Below are 20634 nucleotides of genomic sequence, written 5' to 3' on the forward strand. Positions count from 1 at the left end.
AGCTACTTTTATCTTTTTGGGGGTATGCTCTAGGCATTTGACCCTCCCCAGACCCTGCTAAATGCGGGAGCCTTGTGCACTGGGTACGGCCTTTTTTATTAATGAAAACCGTTTGGTAGTCATTAGACATAATAAATTATGCAAGGAGAAATATTTTCGTAACTACCTTGACTTTAATAATTTTCATAATATATTCAAAGAAAATGGGCTCAAACTATAGAAAATCAGCCCGAAGACTTGGGTCTAAAGCTCATATATAGTTTAAGTAGTGGTGTAGGAAGGGATTCTCCCTTCACCCATCTTCCATCCCAATTCCTTGAGACCTTCACAAAATCGTAAAAGATTATTCTTTCTCTTCCACCCCACTTTAATTTTTAAAGAAAAATCAAAATAGAGTATCCTTCTCCAGCTCATATATAATTTAAGCCTGCAACTTCCCATGTCTTTTTAATCCTCCAGATGCAAGTTCGGAGGTGGGCACTAAGACAGAGATGGGCACTAAGGCAGAGATGGGGTGGTGGTTTGGGGTCACAGGGGCAGGGGCAGTTTGGGGTATGTTCCTGCTTCCCCTTTTTCTATCGTCTTTCTTTCAATTCCCTGTACGTTCTTTCTATTTTTAAAGGTGGTTCATTTCTTTTCTTTCAAAGTTGGAATCTATTCAAATTGTCTAAATCAAAAATGGATATTCTGGATTTTGAATTCACCTTTTATATTTTTTAAATTACCAAAATGCACCTGAGAGAAGTTAACTGTACAAAATTAATAAAACTACCTTGAAGAAACTTCAAAATTCATTAATTGGTTGTATTTTATTATAAAATATCTATAATTGACCATTCTTTTGTCACTACAAGAAAACAACTTAATTTTTTTTGGTAGAAAGAAAACAGCTTAATAGCGACGGTAATTACCACAGCAAAATGCCCAAAAACTATCATTATTTAAACCAACTATTATTTTTTTGGGTAAAAGTTCTCTATCCGGGAGTGTGGCCTACGCCAGTACTCCCTTGAGTGATGAGTCTATCCCTTTCCTTCCCATGTGAAAAGACACATTTGCCTCCTTGTTTTAAGGAGGAGAGAGATAGACACGTGGGATCGGAGTACAGACGTAGGCCACACTCTTGTACAAAAAACTGCTTCCCTATTTTTTTAATCGCAGAGATCCCTCGCGAATTGCATTGTAACTATTTAATCTTGGTGATTCATGGTTCTTATCGTGTTTGTCACTTTTAGCAACAGTAAAAAAAAATACCACCGTGAGAAAAGTCTAAATAGCAGCGGCAATTAGCACTACTAAGTACCATTATTTATAATTAATAATCCATAATTGATTATTTTTAGCGGTTATAATTACGAATCGTTATCCCTTTCAATTCGCTGTCCCCTTCAATTCCTCCAATTCCTCACATGGGGATAGAAATGACCACCCTACCCCTGCCCGAAAACACTGCCCAAGGTGGGATCCACTCTCCCTATTAGAGTAATTGGAGGTGCACACGAATTGGAGGTGATAATTATTCCTATAATTACAACCACTATTAGAAAGCATTTTATTATTTCAGAAATATTAATTTTATTATTTATCGCTCTTAATTGATAATTTATGGCAGTAGTAATTAATATATTACCGCCACTTTATTATGTTATATCCCGATAGTATTATATTACCACCATGGATTATAGATATATAACAACGGTAAGTGATTTTTGTTTTTTTGGTACGATGAAGATTTATTGATGAGAATCATGTGTACAACCAGTGGCTTCAGATAAACAAAGATCATCAACCCACGGAATGGTAATCAGCCAATCTGTCATACACATGATAGATAGGGCCTTCCTTGCCGGTAAGTGATTACCATTGCTAGATATGGTAGATTGCTCTACACAAACAGATTTTTTTTATCGTTGCATGCCGAGCTTATTATATAGCCATGCTTCTAAGTATTGCTATTGTGATAATACCAGTTTTGTATGTAACCGATTTCGATATTCTATCAATATTATATCGGTGATACGGTACAGACAAGGGGTGCAATGGTCAAAAAATCTATTTTTTAAGGAGATTCAGAGGTAATTTTATCCGATATGACTAATCCATTTTGATACCATAGCGATATAATAACGGTTTTGCAAGTGACCGATACCCGATCCGATACGGTACACTAAAACCATGTATATAGCAGTGGTAAAAAAATTACTTCTGCTCTGGGAGCCTTTCTGTCTCCAAAATCTTGTAAGGAATTTTTAACAATCTTTTTAGATAACACCATGATTAAGCTTTTCAGTGACACTTGGTTCCCTCTAAATCAGACAAAGATATGAATTTAAAAAAATTTAAGGAGAAGGAGAAAAAGCACGTGCCGACTCACGTAAGTTTCAAATGTGGATCAACACATGAGTTGACCTTGTTTAGTTGGATGGTTAGCCGGCGAGACACATTGACACACGTGGCGTGTGTGATAACTGTGTGCACGCCGCGCGTGAGGGAGCGTAGCTAGTTGAAAAAAGACAAAATGTGGGGTTTTTTCATCTTCCTGAGGTTTGACGTAATTATGAACAAATCTCACTTTTCAAAAATACTACATATCCCCTTGAGGTTCTTAATAGTTAACTTATTCTTTTATTCCGTTAGTTTAGGATTAACAATGGTAAAATTAAAAGGAAAATTGATCAAATTGCCCTAATCTTCCCCAAATTGTTTCCCTTATTTTTTGTTCTTGAAGAATCCTAACCTACAACTAAAACCTCTTCACCCTTTCACTACTTCTTCTCCTTCTAAACCTAATTGAATTACGGTTCCACCATGGCCATGGACCATCGAGACGATCTCAGAACAATGAGAACACAGGTCTCAGTATGGATTCATCCTTGCAAGACCAGACAACTAAACCTAAAAAGTCTCGCCGTAAAAAGTCCAAGAATTTAAATAACGGACTTTGTCCAACTTCACCATTAAAATCCATGGGAATTTAAGGAAGAGGACAAAGGGAATCATGGAATTTCTTGAGAAATTATTGATTTCCATGATTTTCTTTGTAAAGCAGCAAAATTTTATAGTAATTTTTCATGATCCCTTTCAAGGATTCATGCTTTCGGTTTATAGCCCACCACAACACCAAACCAGAGATGACTTCCTCAATTGATTCAATCTTATCTTGGAACTAACTACTACTAAATTTGAAATAATAGCAACCTGCCATTAATGTTTTGAAAGAGATTCAAGCCTTTCTTGTTGCAAACCCTTCAGCGATTGTCACCATTTTTATTGAAGATTACACAGCCATAGGGGGATTAACTAAAGTCTTCAATGCTTCAGGCCTCATGGAATTCTGGTTCCCTATGTCTCAGATGCCCAAAAATGGTAAAGATTGGTCACACCCACATCCAATCTCCAGCTGTCTCCTCATTCAAGCCCAATGAGTTGCAGAGATATGGGACATTGAGCAGAAACGAGGAAGCTTCAATGGTTCACATCCTGCAACACCACTACCATCCTCCAAATTATCCTCTGAATGAATAGAGGGCTCTTGTGCTTTACAAGCCAATAAACAAACCATTAATGGAAATCAAATTCGGTTTTGGCAGAAATGGATTTTGAGAGAGGGTCATGTTTCAGAAATAGAAGATGAATTTGGTTTTGGGTTTAGATGGAGAAAATGGGTTGAGAGTTTTAATTAGACTCGGTTTCAAAAATGAAAGGAGAAGGGGAAGTTATGTGCAGGTTTAAGGAAGATGAGGGCATTTTTGTCAGTTCACCCCTTGATTTTAACACTGTTAGACTTAGACTAACGGAATGGAGATATCTGTTAATTATTAAGAACCTCAGGAGGCACGTAGAATTTTTCAAAATTGAGGGATTTTTCCATAATTACGTCAAACCTTAGGGGGTACGTGAAAAAAACCCTATTGTGAAACTCTGATAAAAATCCAAAACAATCTTAAAATAACTTAACCCCCCAATAAATAATTTCTATAAATAGGTGAACTCCTTATTCAAAACCAATCTTTTGGACTCTAAAACCTCTTATATCCACGATGGGGATAGGAACACTCGTTTCTATCATTCGATAGCAAAGAATAATGTTCGCAAAAGAACTATTCAATATGTTTTTGATGACTATGGCACTAAAATTGAGGATCCTCGGGGAATTGCTAATGCTTTTATTATTCATCTTAAACCGATTTACACCACGTCTAATCCTCTTGATCCTGAGTTTGTTGTCTGTCTCTTTGACCCTAATATTATTGAGGAGACATCAATCCCTCTTTATGCCGATTACCCGATGTTGAGGAAATTAGACTAGCTGTTTTCGCTATGGGGCCTTCAAGGCTCCTGGTATAGAAGGATTCTAGACAATCTTGTTGATCCATGTAAATCTTCATGTCTACATTGTGTCGTTGTTTGATTGTGATTGCCATTATCTTCTATTATCGTTTTCGCTTCTTATTTTCTTTGATTGCATGATATGGTTCCTTGATATCAATCCAAAGCTTCCATCCACATTGAAAAGCAAAGCAATCAATAGCACGCTAGGCGATTACCAAACAAAAAATAGCACGCTAGGCCCCTTCTCTTTTAGTGGTGCCAAAAATGATGACAAAAATCCATGATGATACCATTTGATGTGAAATTCATTAATGATTTACATTCATCCATAATGAATCAACGACCAAAAGTTATGAATATTGGTCAAGTACATATACTTTTATTTTAATGACTAAAAATTCATGATAGGTCATCCACTTTAGCTATATGATTGATATGTGGAAACACTTCATTTTGTCACGTAAAGAATATTTTCGATAATAATAAAATAGATATTTTAAGGCTCTCTTTATTATCATTTTTTTATATTTGTTTATGATGTATTTAAAAGACTAATTAATGAAAACTATTTTCGATCCAAAAAATGAAAACCGTTTGATAGTCGTTAGACATAATAGATTATAGAAAATTTTATAACATTTTCAAAGAAATGGGCGCAAACTATAGAAAATTAGTCTGTTTAGGAAGACATTGGGACAAAGCTCATATATAGTTTAAGTAGTGGGTGAAGAAGGGATTCTCCCTTCACCTTACTTCCATCTCAATTCCTTGAGACCTTCACAAAATCGTAACAGAGTATTCTCCCCTCCCCCCCCCCCCCTTTTATTTTAAAAAAAAAAAAAATCAAAATAGAATATCCTTCACCAACCCGTATATAGTTTAAGCCTGCACCTTTCCTTCTGTTTTGAATCCGCCATATTCAAGTTCGGGGGTGGGCGCTAGGACAGAGATGGGGTGATGATTTGGGGTCACAGGGACGGGAGTGGTTTGGGACATGTCCTTGTTTCCTCTTTTATTATTCTCTTTCTTTCGCTTCCCTTTCGTTCTTTCTATTTTTAAAGGTGATTCATTTCTTTTCTTTTGAAGTTGGAATCTATTGCATGTTTCGAATTTTCTAAAATCAAAAAATGGATATTCTGGATTTCAAATTCACTTTTTATATTTTTTAAATTACTATAACACAGAGAATTTTTAATTGAACAAAATTAATAAAACTACCCTGAAGAAACTTCAAACTTAATAAATTAGGTGTATTTTATTATAAAATATCAATTATTTGAAGATGGTACAAAAATGTATTTATTTGACCATTATTTTATCACTACAATAATTACCATTGTAAAACGTCTAAAAATTGCATTATTTAAATTACCCCCTGTCTAGCACCTTGTCTGAGCGGGGGTAAGACGGTCATTATGCGCATAGCCTTGTCACATTGCACAGGCTGCTACGGGCAGCTGGACCGTAGGAGATCTGGATCCCTAAACCAACTACTATTTTTTAATCGTAAGAATCCCCCACGAATTGTGTCTTAGCTGTTTAATCTCGGTGATTCATGGTTCTTACCGTGTTTGTCATTTTTAGTAGGAGTTAAAAAATACTGCCGCGACAAAAATCTAAATAGCAGCGGCAATTAGCACTATTAAATACCATTATTTATAATTAATAATCTGGGATATAATTACAACCACTATTACAAAGCATTTTATTATTTCAGAAAAATTAATTTTATTATTTATCGGTCTTAATAGATAATGTATGGCGGCAGTAATTAATATAACAACGGTAAATGATTACCACTGCTAGGTATAGTAGATTCTTCTCCATAGCACAGATTTTTTTTTATCGTTGCATGCACGGATCATATAGCAGTGGTAAAAAACAAATACTTCCGCTCTAGGCTCCGCCTTTCTATCATCAAAGCACCGTTTTATTGTAGTGTACGTGTTTTTTCGATTGTGTGGGTCCTACAATTATAAGGATTTTTAACAATCTTTTTAGCTGAATTAATACCCAAATTCCTCAAATTTCATTCTATTAGATGACAGAAAATTATCCTCTCAGGTTTCTTGACCCGTACAGTTCCTTAGTGCCTCTAATAAGAGGGGGTTGGATCTCACTTAGACAGTGTGTTCAGGGAATTTTTATCACCTGCGGTTCCCTTATCCGATACGGTTCCCTAGTGCCTCTAATAGAAGGGGGTGAATCCCACCTAGGCAGTGTGTTCGATCAAGGGGTGGAATGGTCATTTCAGCTAGGGGTGTAAATGAATAGTCGAAATCCATTTTCGTATTCGTATTCGTATCCATTTAGCACTATCCGAATCCGTTCGAAAGCTAAACGGATGCGAATACGGATAGGCTATAGCTATCCGAAAAACTATATTTATATATAAACGGATAAAATATTCGATTCGTATCCATGTCCGTATCTGTTTAGCACTATCCGAATCCGTCCGATAGCTAATCGGATGCGGATGCGGATGTGGATGAGGATATAGCACTATCCGAGCCGAATCCGATCCGTTTACAGTCCTAATTTTAGTCCCCCTATGAGAAAAATCGCATAATCATACCGATCAGCGAACCTCAGGGGATAGTGTTCAAACAGGGGATAAAGTGATCATTTTTACTCCCCATGAGAGAAATCGTACAAACTGTACCGAGCAGGGAACATAAAAGGATAAAGATCCTTAGATAACACCATGAATAAGTTTTTTTTTTGGACAGGATGAATAAGTTTTTTCAGTTACCCTTGGTTCGTCAAAAAATTGAAGGAAGAAAGAGACAAAAAAATTAAAAAAACACGTGCTGACTTCTACATTACGTTTGTGCTGATGTCAGATTGAGTCATTGTGGTTCAACCTTTGAATGGACCTTTGTTTGCAGGGGAAAATTATCTGGGGGCGGTGCTGTGCGCATCGTGCGGCGCAGCACTGCCCATGTGTGCACAGTGGGCTTCATCATGGACACATGGACGGTGATGCGCCACACGATGCGCACAGCACCCCCCCAATATTGGGAGCGATAACGATTCGTTTGTAGGATGGTCGGCTGGCGACACACATTGATAACATGGCGGATCTTTATCCCCTCAATTTCCTCAATTCCATCTAATAGGGGGTAGAAATGACCACCCTACCCCTTACCCAAACACACTGCCCGGGTGGGGGCCACCTCCCTCTATTAGATGGAATCGAGAAATTGATGGGCAGACAAATTAAGGTGATAATTTTCCGTACTTCCCACCATGGCGTGTGTGATAGACTGATAGCAGTGTGCAAGCCGCATGTGTGAGGGCGCGTAGCCATTGAAAAAGTATTAAAAATGTAGACAAATTTTGATAAAAATACAAAACAATCCTAAAATCACCGAACTCCTCAAGAAATAATTTCTATAAATAGAAAACCAATCTTTTGGACTCCAAGAAACCTATGTTGAACCCTTAAATAATATAAAATTACCATAAGGCCCTTGAAACACTAAAAAAATCCAAAAATTCTTAAAATGAGAAAAAATATATAAATAAATTTTATAATCCTCAAAAAAACCTTATAAGTCCTAGAAGACTTGTGGAAGGATCCGACTCCTCTACTTCCACCTGCACAGAACTATCGTGTGCCCCCACACACAAGTGCGGCAAAAAGTACCATCTTACCCCCACTGGGCAAGGCACTCAGGCAGGGGTAAGGCGGTATATTCCGCCTTGCTTGTGTGTGGGGGGCGCACACCGCAGTAGGGGCAGGCAGAAGTAGAGGAGTCAAATTGCTTGAGGAAAGCCTTAGAAAGTAAAAAAAAAATATCCAATTAGTGTCAGAACTCTTGATTTTGCATTGAGGGATCATTGCAACTTGGGGCCACACATCATGAACTCAAGAACATTCTTTTGGCATATTTTTTTAGGATTTTTAATGCTAGTTGAATCTATTTTCTTTTCTGTAGGTATACGAGAAATGTATACCTTTGAGGTAGCACTTCTCAAGTTCCTTGTTGGAAGAGAGGAAAAATGGTTTTCTTGGGAGTTGTCACCTAGATAAGGGTTTAAAAGCCATAAATGGCTATACCTTAGGGGAAAGAATGAACTCCAATGGTTAACGCTTTGGTCTGCCTAAATCTCTGGGTAGGTTCAGGGTTATGGATTGTGAAGGTGTTAAACATATCCAATCTGCCCTACCGGAGGCGAATCTCCTTCTATTTAGATCATTCTTAAATTTATTAGTCTTACTGACTAATCCTTTATACTAGCATGCATAGTAGACTTACTGAAATAAATTAAACCAGTCTACGTTGCTAGGTTGGAAAGCACATAAAGCATGTGAAAGCATATAAACTAATATATATAAACATGATACAAATGGAATATATGAAAAAGCAAATTATATACATGAGAGAGACAGAATTTTGCCAAGATGCCTATATACCCTTACTAGGGATCTGGTCATGTGTAATTGACGCAGTAGAAGGATGGATGGGCGAGATACCATTCTAGCACAAACGAACCTTGAACCCACAAGATAGAAGATAAGGACGAAAAATGACAGATTTCAATAGATTTCAAGATAACCCTTTACAAACCCCAAAGAGACCTTAGATAATAGGTCAAGATACATTTTGAACTAATAAAAGTGGGCTAAAATTCAAAATTCAAAAATTGCACCCAAATTTTGAAGCACCAGATGGTCTTGAAAACGAAGGGTTTTTTGGGTGGATACTTTTGTTGAATCAGGTTACTCTCATAATTTGTAGATCTCTACACGCCATTTTCAAAAAGATATTATAGTAGCGAATCGAATGAGAAATGACAAAGTTACACCATCCGGAAGTTCACCTTGGGATTTTCAGTATTTTCTACCATATCAAGTGACTTTCTGTTAGTTCAGAGAATCCAAGAACTAAACCGATACTTTCTCTACATCAGTAATGTAGGCAGCTTGGTTGCAATCACATCAGAATCCCAACTCTAAGATGTATTTTCGGTATTTTCCAATTTTTCAAGATTTTTTAAGACTCTTTCTTAGGGTTTTTTAGAACTATTTGTAGATTTCAGGGTTCTCCAAAGCTTTGGGATTTTAATTGGTTAGAGGTGTGTTTTGAACTGTTAACTAATGCCTTATTTATAGCCTCTAAAGAGGGGTATTTTTTTTGTAATTTACCAACGGTGGCACCACCAAGGGGCTCTGGCGGCAACACCAGGACTCCTTGGTGGTGTCACCAAGGGTCTTGCTACATGGCAAGCCCGGTTGGCAAGAAAACTTTGATTTGCTGAGTTTTGTTGCTTTATTGGCTGATTTTTAGGCGGTGATTTCGAGAGATCTCATTATCGGAATTTATGATCCATATAGTTTTAGAAATGTATTTCCATGTAATATCCAATGATGTGAAGATCGATAAAATTTTTTACTAAGAACACAATCAAAACCATGCCCAAAGAAGGGGACGTAAAAATAGTAATTTTGATGAGATGATGGCAAAACAATGTCATTTGCAATAGAGCCTAGATTCAGGCTAAATATGATAAAACAGACATATCAAAAAGGTATCATACGATTCAGATAAGGTTTAGGTAATCAACTCATTCTAGTAAAAAATGGTCATTTTTCACTGTACAACCTCTAAGAGCAGCGCTAGGCTCAATTTATCTAGAGGGCCCTCTAGAGTGACAAAATTGAGTGTCTATATAATTTTCATTTGATTTTATTTAAACCATTGAAGTAATTGCAAAATGAACACCAAAGGATTAGTTTTGCTCTAATTTGTGATACAAAATTTTCAAGCTTTTTTGGTTTAGTTTGGATTTATTATGGTGTTTTCTTGTGGTTTCTAGGTAATTTACAATTTTTTATGACGGTTATTTTTTAGTATATTTCCATTATTTGAACAATTTATTTTATCAATAAAAAATATCTTCTAATAGGCTAGGCCATTATAGATGGCCACGCATTGAGGAATCTATGCAGTAGCAATTTTTTTTTTTCCCTTCAAATCATTTGGGTTGATCTACATTCCTTTGAGGTCCTTTTTTTTGTGTGGTTGTGTAGAAAAGTTCTTTCTATAGGACGTTGCTTTATCTTGAATATTGATTTCAACCAATCATAACAAGTCAATTTTAATCTCTTTTTTCTTACCATAAAAAGAATAAAAAATTAATCTCTTTTTGGCTTAAAATCTTAATAAAAAGTATTTTGTACGGAAAATAAAGACTCACATTTTTTGTTTACACAGCGGTTGTATTAAACTCATACAGTATCATTGCTATACATATTTTATTATGCCGAATTTTCAAAAAGTATAATTATCGTCTGATTCGTTTAATTGACGTATGTATCTGTACCCATTTTACTGGTGTTCCCGAACTTACTAAGGTTCTAATCCTATGTTGAATATGCAACATGGTGAGATAACTCTTTTATTTTATTTTATAAATATTCATGATCTAATAAAATATCAAATAAATAGAAGATCAATTTTCATCGAGTGGACTGGGTTCCTATGAACTTCTTTGGCTGTAACTTGACAAGTTCTCGATCTCATGGTCAAAATTTTCCTTGGAGTAATTTGGAATCAAATTTTTTGTGGATTCTTAATTGACCTTAATTTAGGTGGTGACTTAATGTCTTTAGAAAAACCCCTAAAATCTTTTTAGAAGAATGATCGAATTTATTAATAGCCACTTAACGTCTTTAGAAGCTCCCTTTCCTTCATAGAGTGTAACAATGAATTTTGCCACCACGAAGATGCTATCGGTAGTGATGGAATAATTACCATTCTGCCCACATGAAATAAGAAATCTCATCTATATTGATGTCTCTACACTTGCTCTCATTGACCCCCGCATTGGTGCAAGAGTTACATTATTAGGCAATGATGTGGGGCGTACCTAGTACACAAGGCTCCCGCCACTATGGGGTATGGGAAGAGTCATAATGTACACAACTTCATCCTTGGTTTTCGCAGAGAGGCTGTTTCCAGACTCGAACCCATGACCACTTGGTCACAATGAACAACCTTTCTTTGCACTCGAACCGTGAGCATTGGCAGCGATCTCTTGCCCCAAAAATATAAATATTTTGGACCGAATCAAGTTGGATCAAAACAGGTTGACCCAACCCAGACTAATTCGGACCAAGCCAAGCCATCCTAACACCTAGCCTACATCATCCCTACCCCACTTACCACTTACCACTTCACCTCGTCTTCCCTACACCACTTGCCACCTCACCCTTTCCCATTTACAAAATGAGAAGCCTTCTCTTAGTATATTCTTTTCCAAAAGTCTTTATCCCCTTCCCTATCTCTGTTTTAGCCTTATAGACCTCTAGACCCCTCTCCTATTCCACTGTCTCGGTTGCTTTCAGCATTATCCCACCGAGACCTCCTTCCCTCACTTTTGACAGTAGGCCACTTAAAAAAAGTAAGAACCCACGCTCTCCTGCGGTCTTGCCACCCCTCCCCCCCCCCCCCCCCCCCCCCCCCCCCCCCCCCCCCCCCCCCCCCCCCCCCCCCCCCCCCCCCCCCCCCCCCCCCCCCCCCCCCCCCCCCCCCCCCGACCAGGGCAAGAAATTTTCAATTACGGTTGGGTTGCATCAAGGATCAGCTCTAAGCCCTTATTTGTTTGCGCTTATCATGGATGAATTAACAAAGAACATCCAGGATGAGGTATCATAGTGTATGCTCTTCGCCGATGATATCATTTTGGTATATGAGATAAAAGCAGGGATTAACACTAAGTTAGAGCTATGGAGAACAACCTTGGAATCAAGAGGCTTTAAGATTAGTAGATCAAAGATGGAGTATGTGATGTGTAACTTTAGTCACACTATGATGGATGATGACATGGTGAAAATTGGGGAGCGAGAGATAACGCCAAATGACTATTTCAGATATCTAGGGTCTATCATACACAAAAAAGGTGACATAGATGATGATATTTCACAAAGAATTAAAGTAAGATGGATGAAGTGGAGAGAGGTGTCTGGAGTCTTGTGTGACCGACACATTCCTTTAAAGCTTAAAAGAAAGTTATACAAGACTGTTGTCCGCTCGGCTATGATGTATGGGGCAGAATGTTGGGCAGCCAAGAAGTGTCATATAGCGAAGCTATGTGTTGCGGAGATGAGAATGTTAAGATAGATGTGCAGCAAAACTAGGAGGGATAAAGTGAGGAACGAACGTATTACAACGGATGTGGGAGTCGCCCTGATCAACTACATGCTCCGAAAATGTCGCTTGAGGTGGTTTGGCCATGTACAACGGAGGCCTAGGGATGCTCCAGTAAGAAGTGATCTGATGCCAATTGAGGGAGCTAAAAGAGCTAGGGGCAGGCCTAAGATGACTATAGGTGAGGTTGTGTAGAATGACATGTATAGTCTGGGCCTTGTACCGAGTATGACCTCAGATAGAGCCTATTAGAAGGCAAGGATCCATGTTATCGACACCATGTAGCTAAGGTTTTTCTGAATTACTGGGCTATCCTCTTTCCTCTTACTTACATCTTTCACTTTCCGTTACTTACTTTGCTTATCCAATTTCTTTTAAGTTTCTCTTATTTTCCTTTCTCTTTATGAGGACTTCAGTTTTTCCTACTTTATTTTTGAAAGGATCTATGGAGCCGACCCCATTTAGTTGGGATAAGGTTGGGTTGTTGTTGTATTTTCTTTTAATTGCCCTTTTGTCTTATTCCTAAAAGTTTTTTAAGATAAGGGTATAAAGGGTTTTTAAAATAATTTGAAAGTTAAATATAATTATGTCATTATCAAAAAGGATCATTCTCATTCACATTTTTTTGTTATATATGTGAAATGACACTATTACCGTCATTAGTAAAAAATTATGTATAAAACTCAAAAGGGTGAAAAAGTAAAGTTACAAATTATTTGACACATTAAGGGGTGTCAATAAGAATATCTTTTATTTTTGTTCTAATTTTGATCCTTACTCAAGCCTGAGTGAGAAGAACTACCTTCTCCAAGAGAGAGAGAGAGAGAGAGAGAGAGAGAGAGAGAGAGAGAGAGAGAGAGGGGAACTTGCTAATAGTTAGATGAACTTAATTTATTTAAGGGCAGGATTGCTGCTTGATCATGTAGCCTTTGCACTATCGTGGCGATTAATAAGAGTGCGCGCAAGGGCATCAACACATATATGCTAATGCTATCCTAATATAACTGATGACTTGATATTGTTCCACTATAATCATCTATGGAAGGAAAGGAACGGATTTTAATCATCTCCAATTCCTAAAAGTGTGCAGTGTGGCAGTGCTAGGTGGCGATGTCGACACCTAGCAGCTCAGACATTCAACAACCCGAACACAAGAGAAATCAATGAATTAGGACCGTTGGATGTCCGAGCTGCTAGGTGTCAACATCTCCACCGTGCAGTTCTTTTTTTTTTTTTTTTGGTGGTAGAATTAAGACCAGTGCAGTTCAGCCAACGTTAATTATTATTATTATTATTATTATTATTATTATTATTATTTTTTGCTAACCTATCTAAGAGACTGCCCAAGGGGACTTTTACTACACTGACCTCCCCGGGCGGCTGCAAGAGTTGTAATCAATTCAAAATAGAGTGGAAAATCATCAATTCAAAATAGTGGAAAATCATCAATTCAAAATATAGTGGAAAATCATCTTAGGGTGGGCCACGTTAAACTCATTCTGTTTTTCTCTTTCTTTCTCTCATCTATTCTCTTATTCACTCGTTCCTTAACAGATGCTATCCTTGTGGTCATGAACCATATCCAGACTCTATAAAAGGGGAGCCAAGGAAGCTTGAAAACTCATAAGATCTACAATGGCATTTCTAGGCATTCCTCTTCAGTTTGTTCTTCTTGTCTTCCTAGTCCTTTTTTCCAACTACTTCTCCCTTTCCATGAATGCATTACCATTCGATGATGTCAATGCCATCAACCGGCTTGATTTCCCATCGGATTTTTATTTCGGTTCCGCATCATCTGCTTACCAAGTAGTTCTTCTTATCATTTCCGGCCATTGTCATTAATAATGTTCTTATTAGATATCTACTTAATTTTCTCTTCTAATAAACATGTTTGTTTGTGTGTGTGTGTGTGTGTTTCAGTATGAAGGTGCATGGAATGTAGATGGTAGAGGCCCAAGCATCTGGGACACTTTAACTCGTGATCATCCAGGTCTCTCTTTCACTCAAAGAGGATAAGCAAAAGCATCTACTATTTGAAAGCCAGCAATTAAAAGAGTCTTTTCTACCACATGAAAGCTCTTCTCTACCTAAAGTTAGGGTAACCTAGTTAAGTCAAAATGCCCTATCTTACCACTTGGTTGGATCTCTTTTGTAGTAAACCATCCATGCAAAAGATTAGATCAAGTTTCCCTCCACCTACGGGTGGGAGAGGGCGGCAATGGGTATTGAGAGGTATTTTGGAACATACTAAAACCCCAGGAGGGGTTTGTGAACCCTAGGATGGTGGTTGAACAATCCTCTATAGGTAGAGGAAAACTTTGTTCCAAAATATATAAATATTAACCATTTAGGTTTATAAAATTTTACCTTAAACCATTTTCTATAAATTTTTACCATTTAATTTTTAAACTTTGTTCTTCACGGAATTGTATGGTGGTTTATATGAACAGATGCCATAGCAGATAATTCCAATGCAGATATTACGGTGGATTTCTATCACCGCTATCCGGTATTGTAACATTGGATCTTATTTTGTTTTATTCTCACCTGGGGTTTTTATGGTCTTATGCTTAAATTTTAGTTTTAAGTAAGTTATTAGCTGATTTTGAATTTTAAACCATGAACAGTACTAGTGTGTGTATTAGACATTATATATGTATTTATGGATGGGGGCGTGTCCAATGTTAACAGGAGGATGTCCTCACGATGAAGGATATGGGGATGACAGCTTTCAGGTTCTCAATCTCGTGGTCTAGAATATTACCTCGTAAGTGAGATGATCATTTGATATTCATTCAAATGAAGATGACAAAATTAAAAAAGAAGAGAAGTGCTCTTTGATTAGATCAAATCATTTCTACGCAGAACTTCACAGTTTAGGGTTATTGGCCCGGGCGATAGTAGTACTAGAATAGGTGACCACCACCTGGAAACTCCTCGTGGTGGTCAGGTACAACTCAACCTTGCCCAGAAATCAGCAGAAGATGATTTTTTAAACATTTTTTTAATATGTCTATACCAAAATACAAATATAATTTTTTTCTTCTTATGTGCAAGATAATCCAATATTTACTTTGCTTTCTTTTGAAAAAATTTTAATTTTCAGATGGCACACTAAGTGGGGGAATAAACCCTAAAGGCATCAAATTCTACAGTGACCTTATTGATAACCTGAAGAACAATAGTCAGCTCTCTCTCTCTCTCTCTCTCTCTCTCTTCTCTCTTCTCTTTTGTCTTTGTGTTTTTCTTATATATTGGTTGTCCATCGTGTGCAGGTCTTGAGCCTTTCGTAACTTTATTTCACTGGGATTCTCCCCAAGCCCTTGAAGATGCATACGGGGGTTTCTTAAACTCTAGTATTGTGTAAGGAACTTGAGCCCTTTATTTGCTAGGCAGTACGGATTGGGTTTCAAATTTTGTTGATGGGAGTGGGGAGCCATGGAAGGGTGAGAGACGGTTCATAAATAGGAGTATAGGGAGGGGAGGTGAGTGAGAGAGAGAGAGTGTTGTTGTGGCCTATGTCACTGACTTAGAAACTTTTCCCCAACATAATTAGGGAATTGGAGGAAGAGGGTAATGGGAACGCACGAGAAAGCATAACAGGGGTGGGTTTTTTTTCTCTCTTTCATGGGGGTGAGGCTGTCGCACCATCATATATCTAGGTGCAAGAGCTACCCTTCCAGAGTCCATTTTTGATGATCTCATTTGTGTACATGCAGGAATGATTTTAGAGATTATGCAGATGTGTGCTTTCAGTACTTTGGTGACCGAGTGAAGAACTGGATGACCTTGAACGAGCCATATTCCTATGCGGTGTATGGATATGGCGATGGAACCTATGCGCCAGCCCGATGTTCTACATGGTTGGGTTGCAGTGGAGGGGATTCATCGACGGAGCCATATATTGTGAGCCATAATCAGCTCCTTGCTCATGCAGCAGCAGTTGATGTGTATAGGAGAAAATATAAGGTGCATCCCACATCCGCTACTAACAAGCCTATAGCCCCCTAATACACCTAGGAGTCCCTCTTCCTAACAGTTCGAACTTTTGGAATAGAATCATTACATGGTACCAAAGTGGTTTTTCACTGTATCCACGTGTCTCTAGTATAGACTGCCACATATAGTGCGGGATAGTGTTGGAAGATTAATCCCACATCGGCCTACTAACAAGCCTGCTCTCCCTTTGCAATTAGGGACTGAATTCTAGCACGATTGAATAGCATTAAATTTTTGTGAACTTGCAGGCATCTCAAAATGGAAAGATTGGATTAGCATTAAATTTTTTCTGGACGGTGCCTTACTCCTCACACTTGGAAGATATTAATGCCACCCAACGATCGGCTGATTTCAAGTTTGGATGGTGAGTCTCCTCCGTTTGCAGTTTAACGTACAGTGATCTCTCTCTCTCTCAATTCAGTTTTTATTATTTATTCTCAATTCAGTTTTTATTATTTATTTATTTTTTAATTTGTTCCTGTACGAGAAGGTATATGGACCCAATAACCAATGGCGATTATCCAGAAATTATGAAAGAACTTGTGGGAGAACGGCTGCCGAAATTTAATGCAACAGAATCACAGATGTTAAAAGGGTCTTTTGACTTCCTGGGGCTAAATTACTATACTACCTCTTATGCTTTCAATGTTCCTCCAGCCGACCCCAACTATCTAAGCTATCAAACTGATGCTTGTGCCAATACCACCAGTAAGATGATATTAATACATCCATGGAACCCTAATATTAATTAATGATAGACTTATAATTCCCACTCTTGTTCAATATTCAATGTCACAGGTGTTCGAAATGGCACTGCAATTGGTACACTGGTATGAGCTTTAATTACAAACTTACCCATCCCTGTTTTATTTTAAGTGATAAAGACAAACGGATCCAGATCCTCTCCAATCACCCATCCATTGGCTGGGAAGACTTGGACATGCATCCCAACATCTCCCCAATATCTGGGGATGCGTATCCAAGTTCTTCTCACCATTGGATGGATGGTTGAAGAGGATTTTTTTTCCAAAAAAAAACACAGGTTCATATTAAAGTGGTGAACAGTCGTGGTTGGCCGCACTAGTTGAATCCAGATTCTCTACTCATGTAGGGTACCACCCCAAATGGTGAAGACCAATGAAGTGGAATCTCCACCACATCTTTTTTTTTTTGGGTACACTCCACATCTGACACGAGTCAGATAGGTAAAAATTCCGTTTTATTGGCCCTCGCCCCTATGTGGGGGAGGCACACCACTTAGCCCTCCCTATCGATGTAGTTTCCACTTTTTTGTATGGAAAATGCAGTTTTAGGGAGCTTTAATTTTCCCCATGTGACACAGTAATCAAATTAATAATAGTGATGTTGCATTTGATTTATTATTATTATTAATTTTTTTTGGCAGACTGCTTCATCATGGCTCTATGTATATCCAATGGCCATGGGACAAGTTCTGAATTACATAAATGGGAAATACAACAATCCTCTTATTTACATCACCGAGAATGGTAAGACTAATTAAAGATCCATCTTTTTTTTTTTGGCTAAAAGTTCATTTATATTAAAGGCAGAAAGAATGAAAAAAATACAAGTTGGTTTGAAACCAATGCAGCAACAAAAATCAGACTCCTACAACCTACAGTAATGCCATCAACTGGAGGGGAAAGCTCGCAACATTAACATAGGAAGTTTTAAATTTCATTTCAAAATCAATTTCCAATGAAGTTATTTTTCTTAATTTTGGCTACCCATGCAGGAGTTTCCCAGGAGAAAGCCCCAAAATCGAAGTCCCTCAATGACACCGACAGAATTGATTACCTCAAAAGTCATCTATATTACCTTCACAGAGCCATCAGGTAAGTATCTAGAGCAATCCCCAAAATTGTCTATATAATATCCAAAAATCTCTACTCTTATTTTTTTTGTTTGGGGGGGGGGGGGGTGTTGGTGTTAGAAAGAAAATATCATAAAATGCCAAAAGAAAACTACAGCACAGAAAAGTCCTTCCACCCAAAAGACTTATCTAAGTTGCTTTTACTTATGGGTTAGATACGGTTGTTAAGACTTCTCTCTAAGTAGTTTTTCATGATGCATGTCTCTCAACATTTATAAGATCTCCTAAAAAAATATGTTTACTTAGTTGTGGAAACTAGGATGTGGCATTCTTAATCCTACGAAAGCATGGCTTAGTTCATAAGGGACTATAACTGGGTTGAGCTACCTAGCTTGGTTATTTCAAATATGACTCTTCAACATCATCTACATTTTTCTTTTGAAATAGCCATAATGTATTGACTTGCCAATTAAAAGTATTCCATGATGCAATAATTAATTATTATTAAGATTAACCAAAATTTAATCCTCTTTATTTGGTTGTCTTGAACAGGGAGGGTGTAAATGTGAAAGGATACTTCGTATGGTCTTTGCTTGACAACTTTGAGTGGAACTATGGTTACACCACCCCATTTGGAATTTACTACGTGGATTTTGAGATAATATCGTCTAGGCTGAAGCGGATCCCAAAGGAATCAGCTAAGTGGTTGAAAGGCTTCCTAATAAACGAAGGGGATATCAAGCTTCCTGTGTCTTCTATGTAGGAAATAGAGCAGAGAGGTGTTTTGGTCATTTCGCCTCTCTCTCTAATCTAATATTATGTATGAGTGTATGTAGAATTGAGGGGACTGAGGAAGATTACTCTTCTCCCGTCTCTCTCTATCTGAAGATTGTGTGTGGGTGTGAATTGACTGTTTTGTTATGATAGTGACGTTGAAAAATACGTCTTAATAAATAAAAGTTTGCTTCATCCATTGCAAAATGTGTTAGGTAATTGAGGTTGGTTTTAAGAGTGTAAGAGTAGAAGAGAAGAAAAGAAGATAGAAGCATAAAAGTAAAGGGGGAAGAATGTAACGGAAATTCATCCCATACTAATTGGTACTATGAATATAAAGTTTATTATTAAAATAAACATGAAAAAGTAAAAGATTCGTAGACATAGGATTTACGTGGTTTAGTGCGATGGTCTATGTTTATGGGGCAATCTCACAGAGCTCACTTTATAATTTAGGAAAATATACAACTGACACACCATACCCACAATATTGTACGTGGAATCCACTAAACAACAAATCTCACACTCATAGTATCACCCTCACAATCTCCCCAAAAGAAAACAATTATAGAGAGTAATACACACTAAAAATTCCTAAAGTGAAAAACCCAACCCAACTTAAGAACACCACTCAATGAATTCCTGAATTCTTTAGTTCTCGGTCGCTCTTCTGTGTGCAACTTTTTTCCCTTCTTCCCTATTTATAGGTGCGGTGAGCGGGATGCGATACCTCGTTCATGATTCTGTACCGGTCTTGTCTTTCCCCATTTTCTTCAAAAATGGCAGCGGTAGGTATGGGCTGTGCCGACCATGGCTGACCCCTTCTCTCAATTTTTCTTCTTCATTCATTAGCTACAACCTACAAAGAGAAGACGTAATGGGAATTATCTTCCCATTCATTTATACCAATATTGTAATGATGGTGGGGTAGTTAATGAATTTTATTTTTTAATTGTCAATTCAATTTCACATTCTCTCATTTGAATACTAATTTTGATAATAACCTTCACAGCTCATGAATTTTATTTTTTAATTGTCAATTCAAGTTCACATTCTCTCACTCGAATACTAATTTTGATAATAACCTTCACAGCTCTGAATTGTTCAAAGGTCACTTTTGATCAAGTAAACACATGCCCAAAAGAAGTTTTGCATCATATGAACTTCTCCTTTGTAACAGGCTTCATCAAATTGACTGCAAGTCTGCAATATTGTCATTGGTGTGAATCTTTTGTAGAGAGATTGCTCCATCTTCCACCACATCTCAAACAAAATGATATTTTAGATCAATGTATTTAATTCAAGAATGAAACATTGGATTTAAAGACAAACGTAATGTACTCTGACTGACACAATAAATAATTATCACATTTTGCTTGATTCTCAGTTCATCAAGTAACCTCTTCAACTAGATACTTTTGTTACTTGAATCTATAGGTGTGATGTACCACTACAACAAAATCTAACATTAGGGAGCCCTAATTTGATGGATATAAGATATAAGTGAATAGCATTTTAGACCTCCAACATAAGGGTAGA

The 20634-nt window shown here is 37.5% G+C and overlaps 1 protein-coding gene across 1 annotated transcript; it reads left to right on the forward strand.

Moving 5' to 3' along the window:
* The first annotated feature begins 14201 nt into the window (after positions 1–14201).
* Positions 14202–19084, forward strand: LOC122643212 (beta-glucosidase 24-like). Its single transcript, XM_043836860.1, has 13 exons — positions 14202–14294; positions 14409–14478; positions 14939–14997; positions 15180–15255; positions 15595–15672; positions 15764–15851; positions 16208–16457; positions 16736–16851; positions 16978–17195; positions 17286–17317; positions 17893–17995; positions 18244–18343; positions 18874–19084. Exons 1-13 carry the CDS (start codon positions 14202–14204, stop codon positions 19082–19084), a joined length of 1494 nt encoding a protein of 497 aa, XP_043692795.1.
* Positions 19085–20634: the final 1550 nt, after the last annotated feature.

The sequence above is a fragment of the Telopea speciosissima genome, chromosome 10, assembly GCF_018873765.1.
Source record: "Telopea speciosissima isolate NSW1024214 ecotype Mountain lineage chromosome 10, Tspe_v1, whole genome shotgun sequence".
Classification (NCBI taxonomy): domain Eukaryota; kingdom Viridiplantae; phylum Streptophyta; class Magnoliopsida; order Proteales; family Proteaceae; genus Telopea; species Telopea speciosissima.

Bases quoted from the DNA above. Each gene is read 5' to 3' on its own strand.
- LOC122643212 (XM_043836860.1), top strand. From the start codon at position 14,202: ATGAATGCATTACCATTCGATGATGTCAATGCCATCAACCGGCTTGAT. The intron at 14,998-15,179 runs GTATTGTAACAT...CAATGTTAACAG, and splicing joins ATTTCTATCACCGCTATCCG to GAGGATGTCCTCACGATGAA. The intron at 16,458-16,735 runs GTGCATCCCACA...GTGAACTTGCAG, and splicing joins TGTATAGGAGAAAATATAAG to GCATCTCAAAATGGAAAGAT.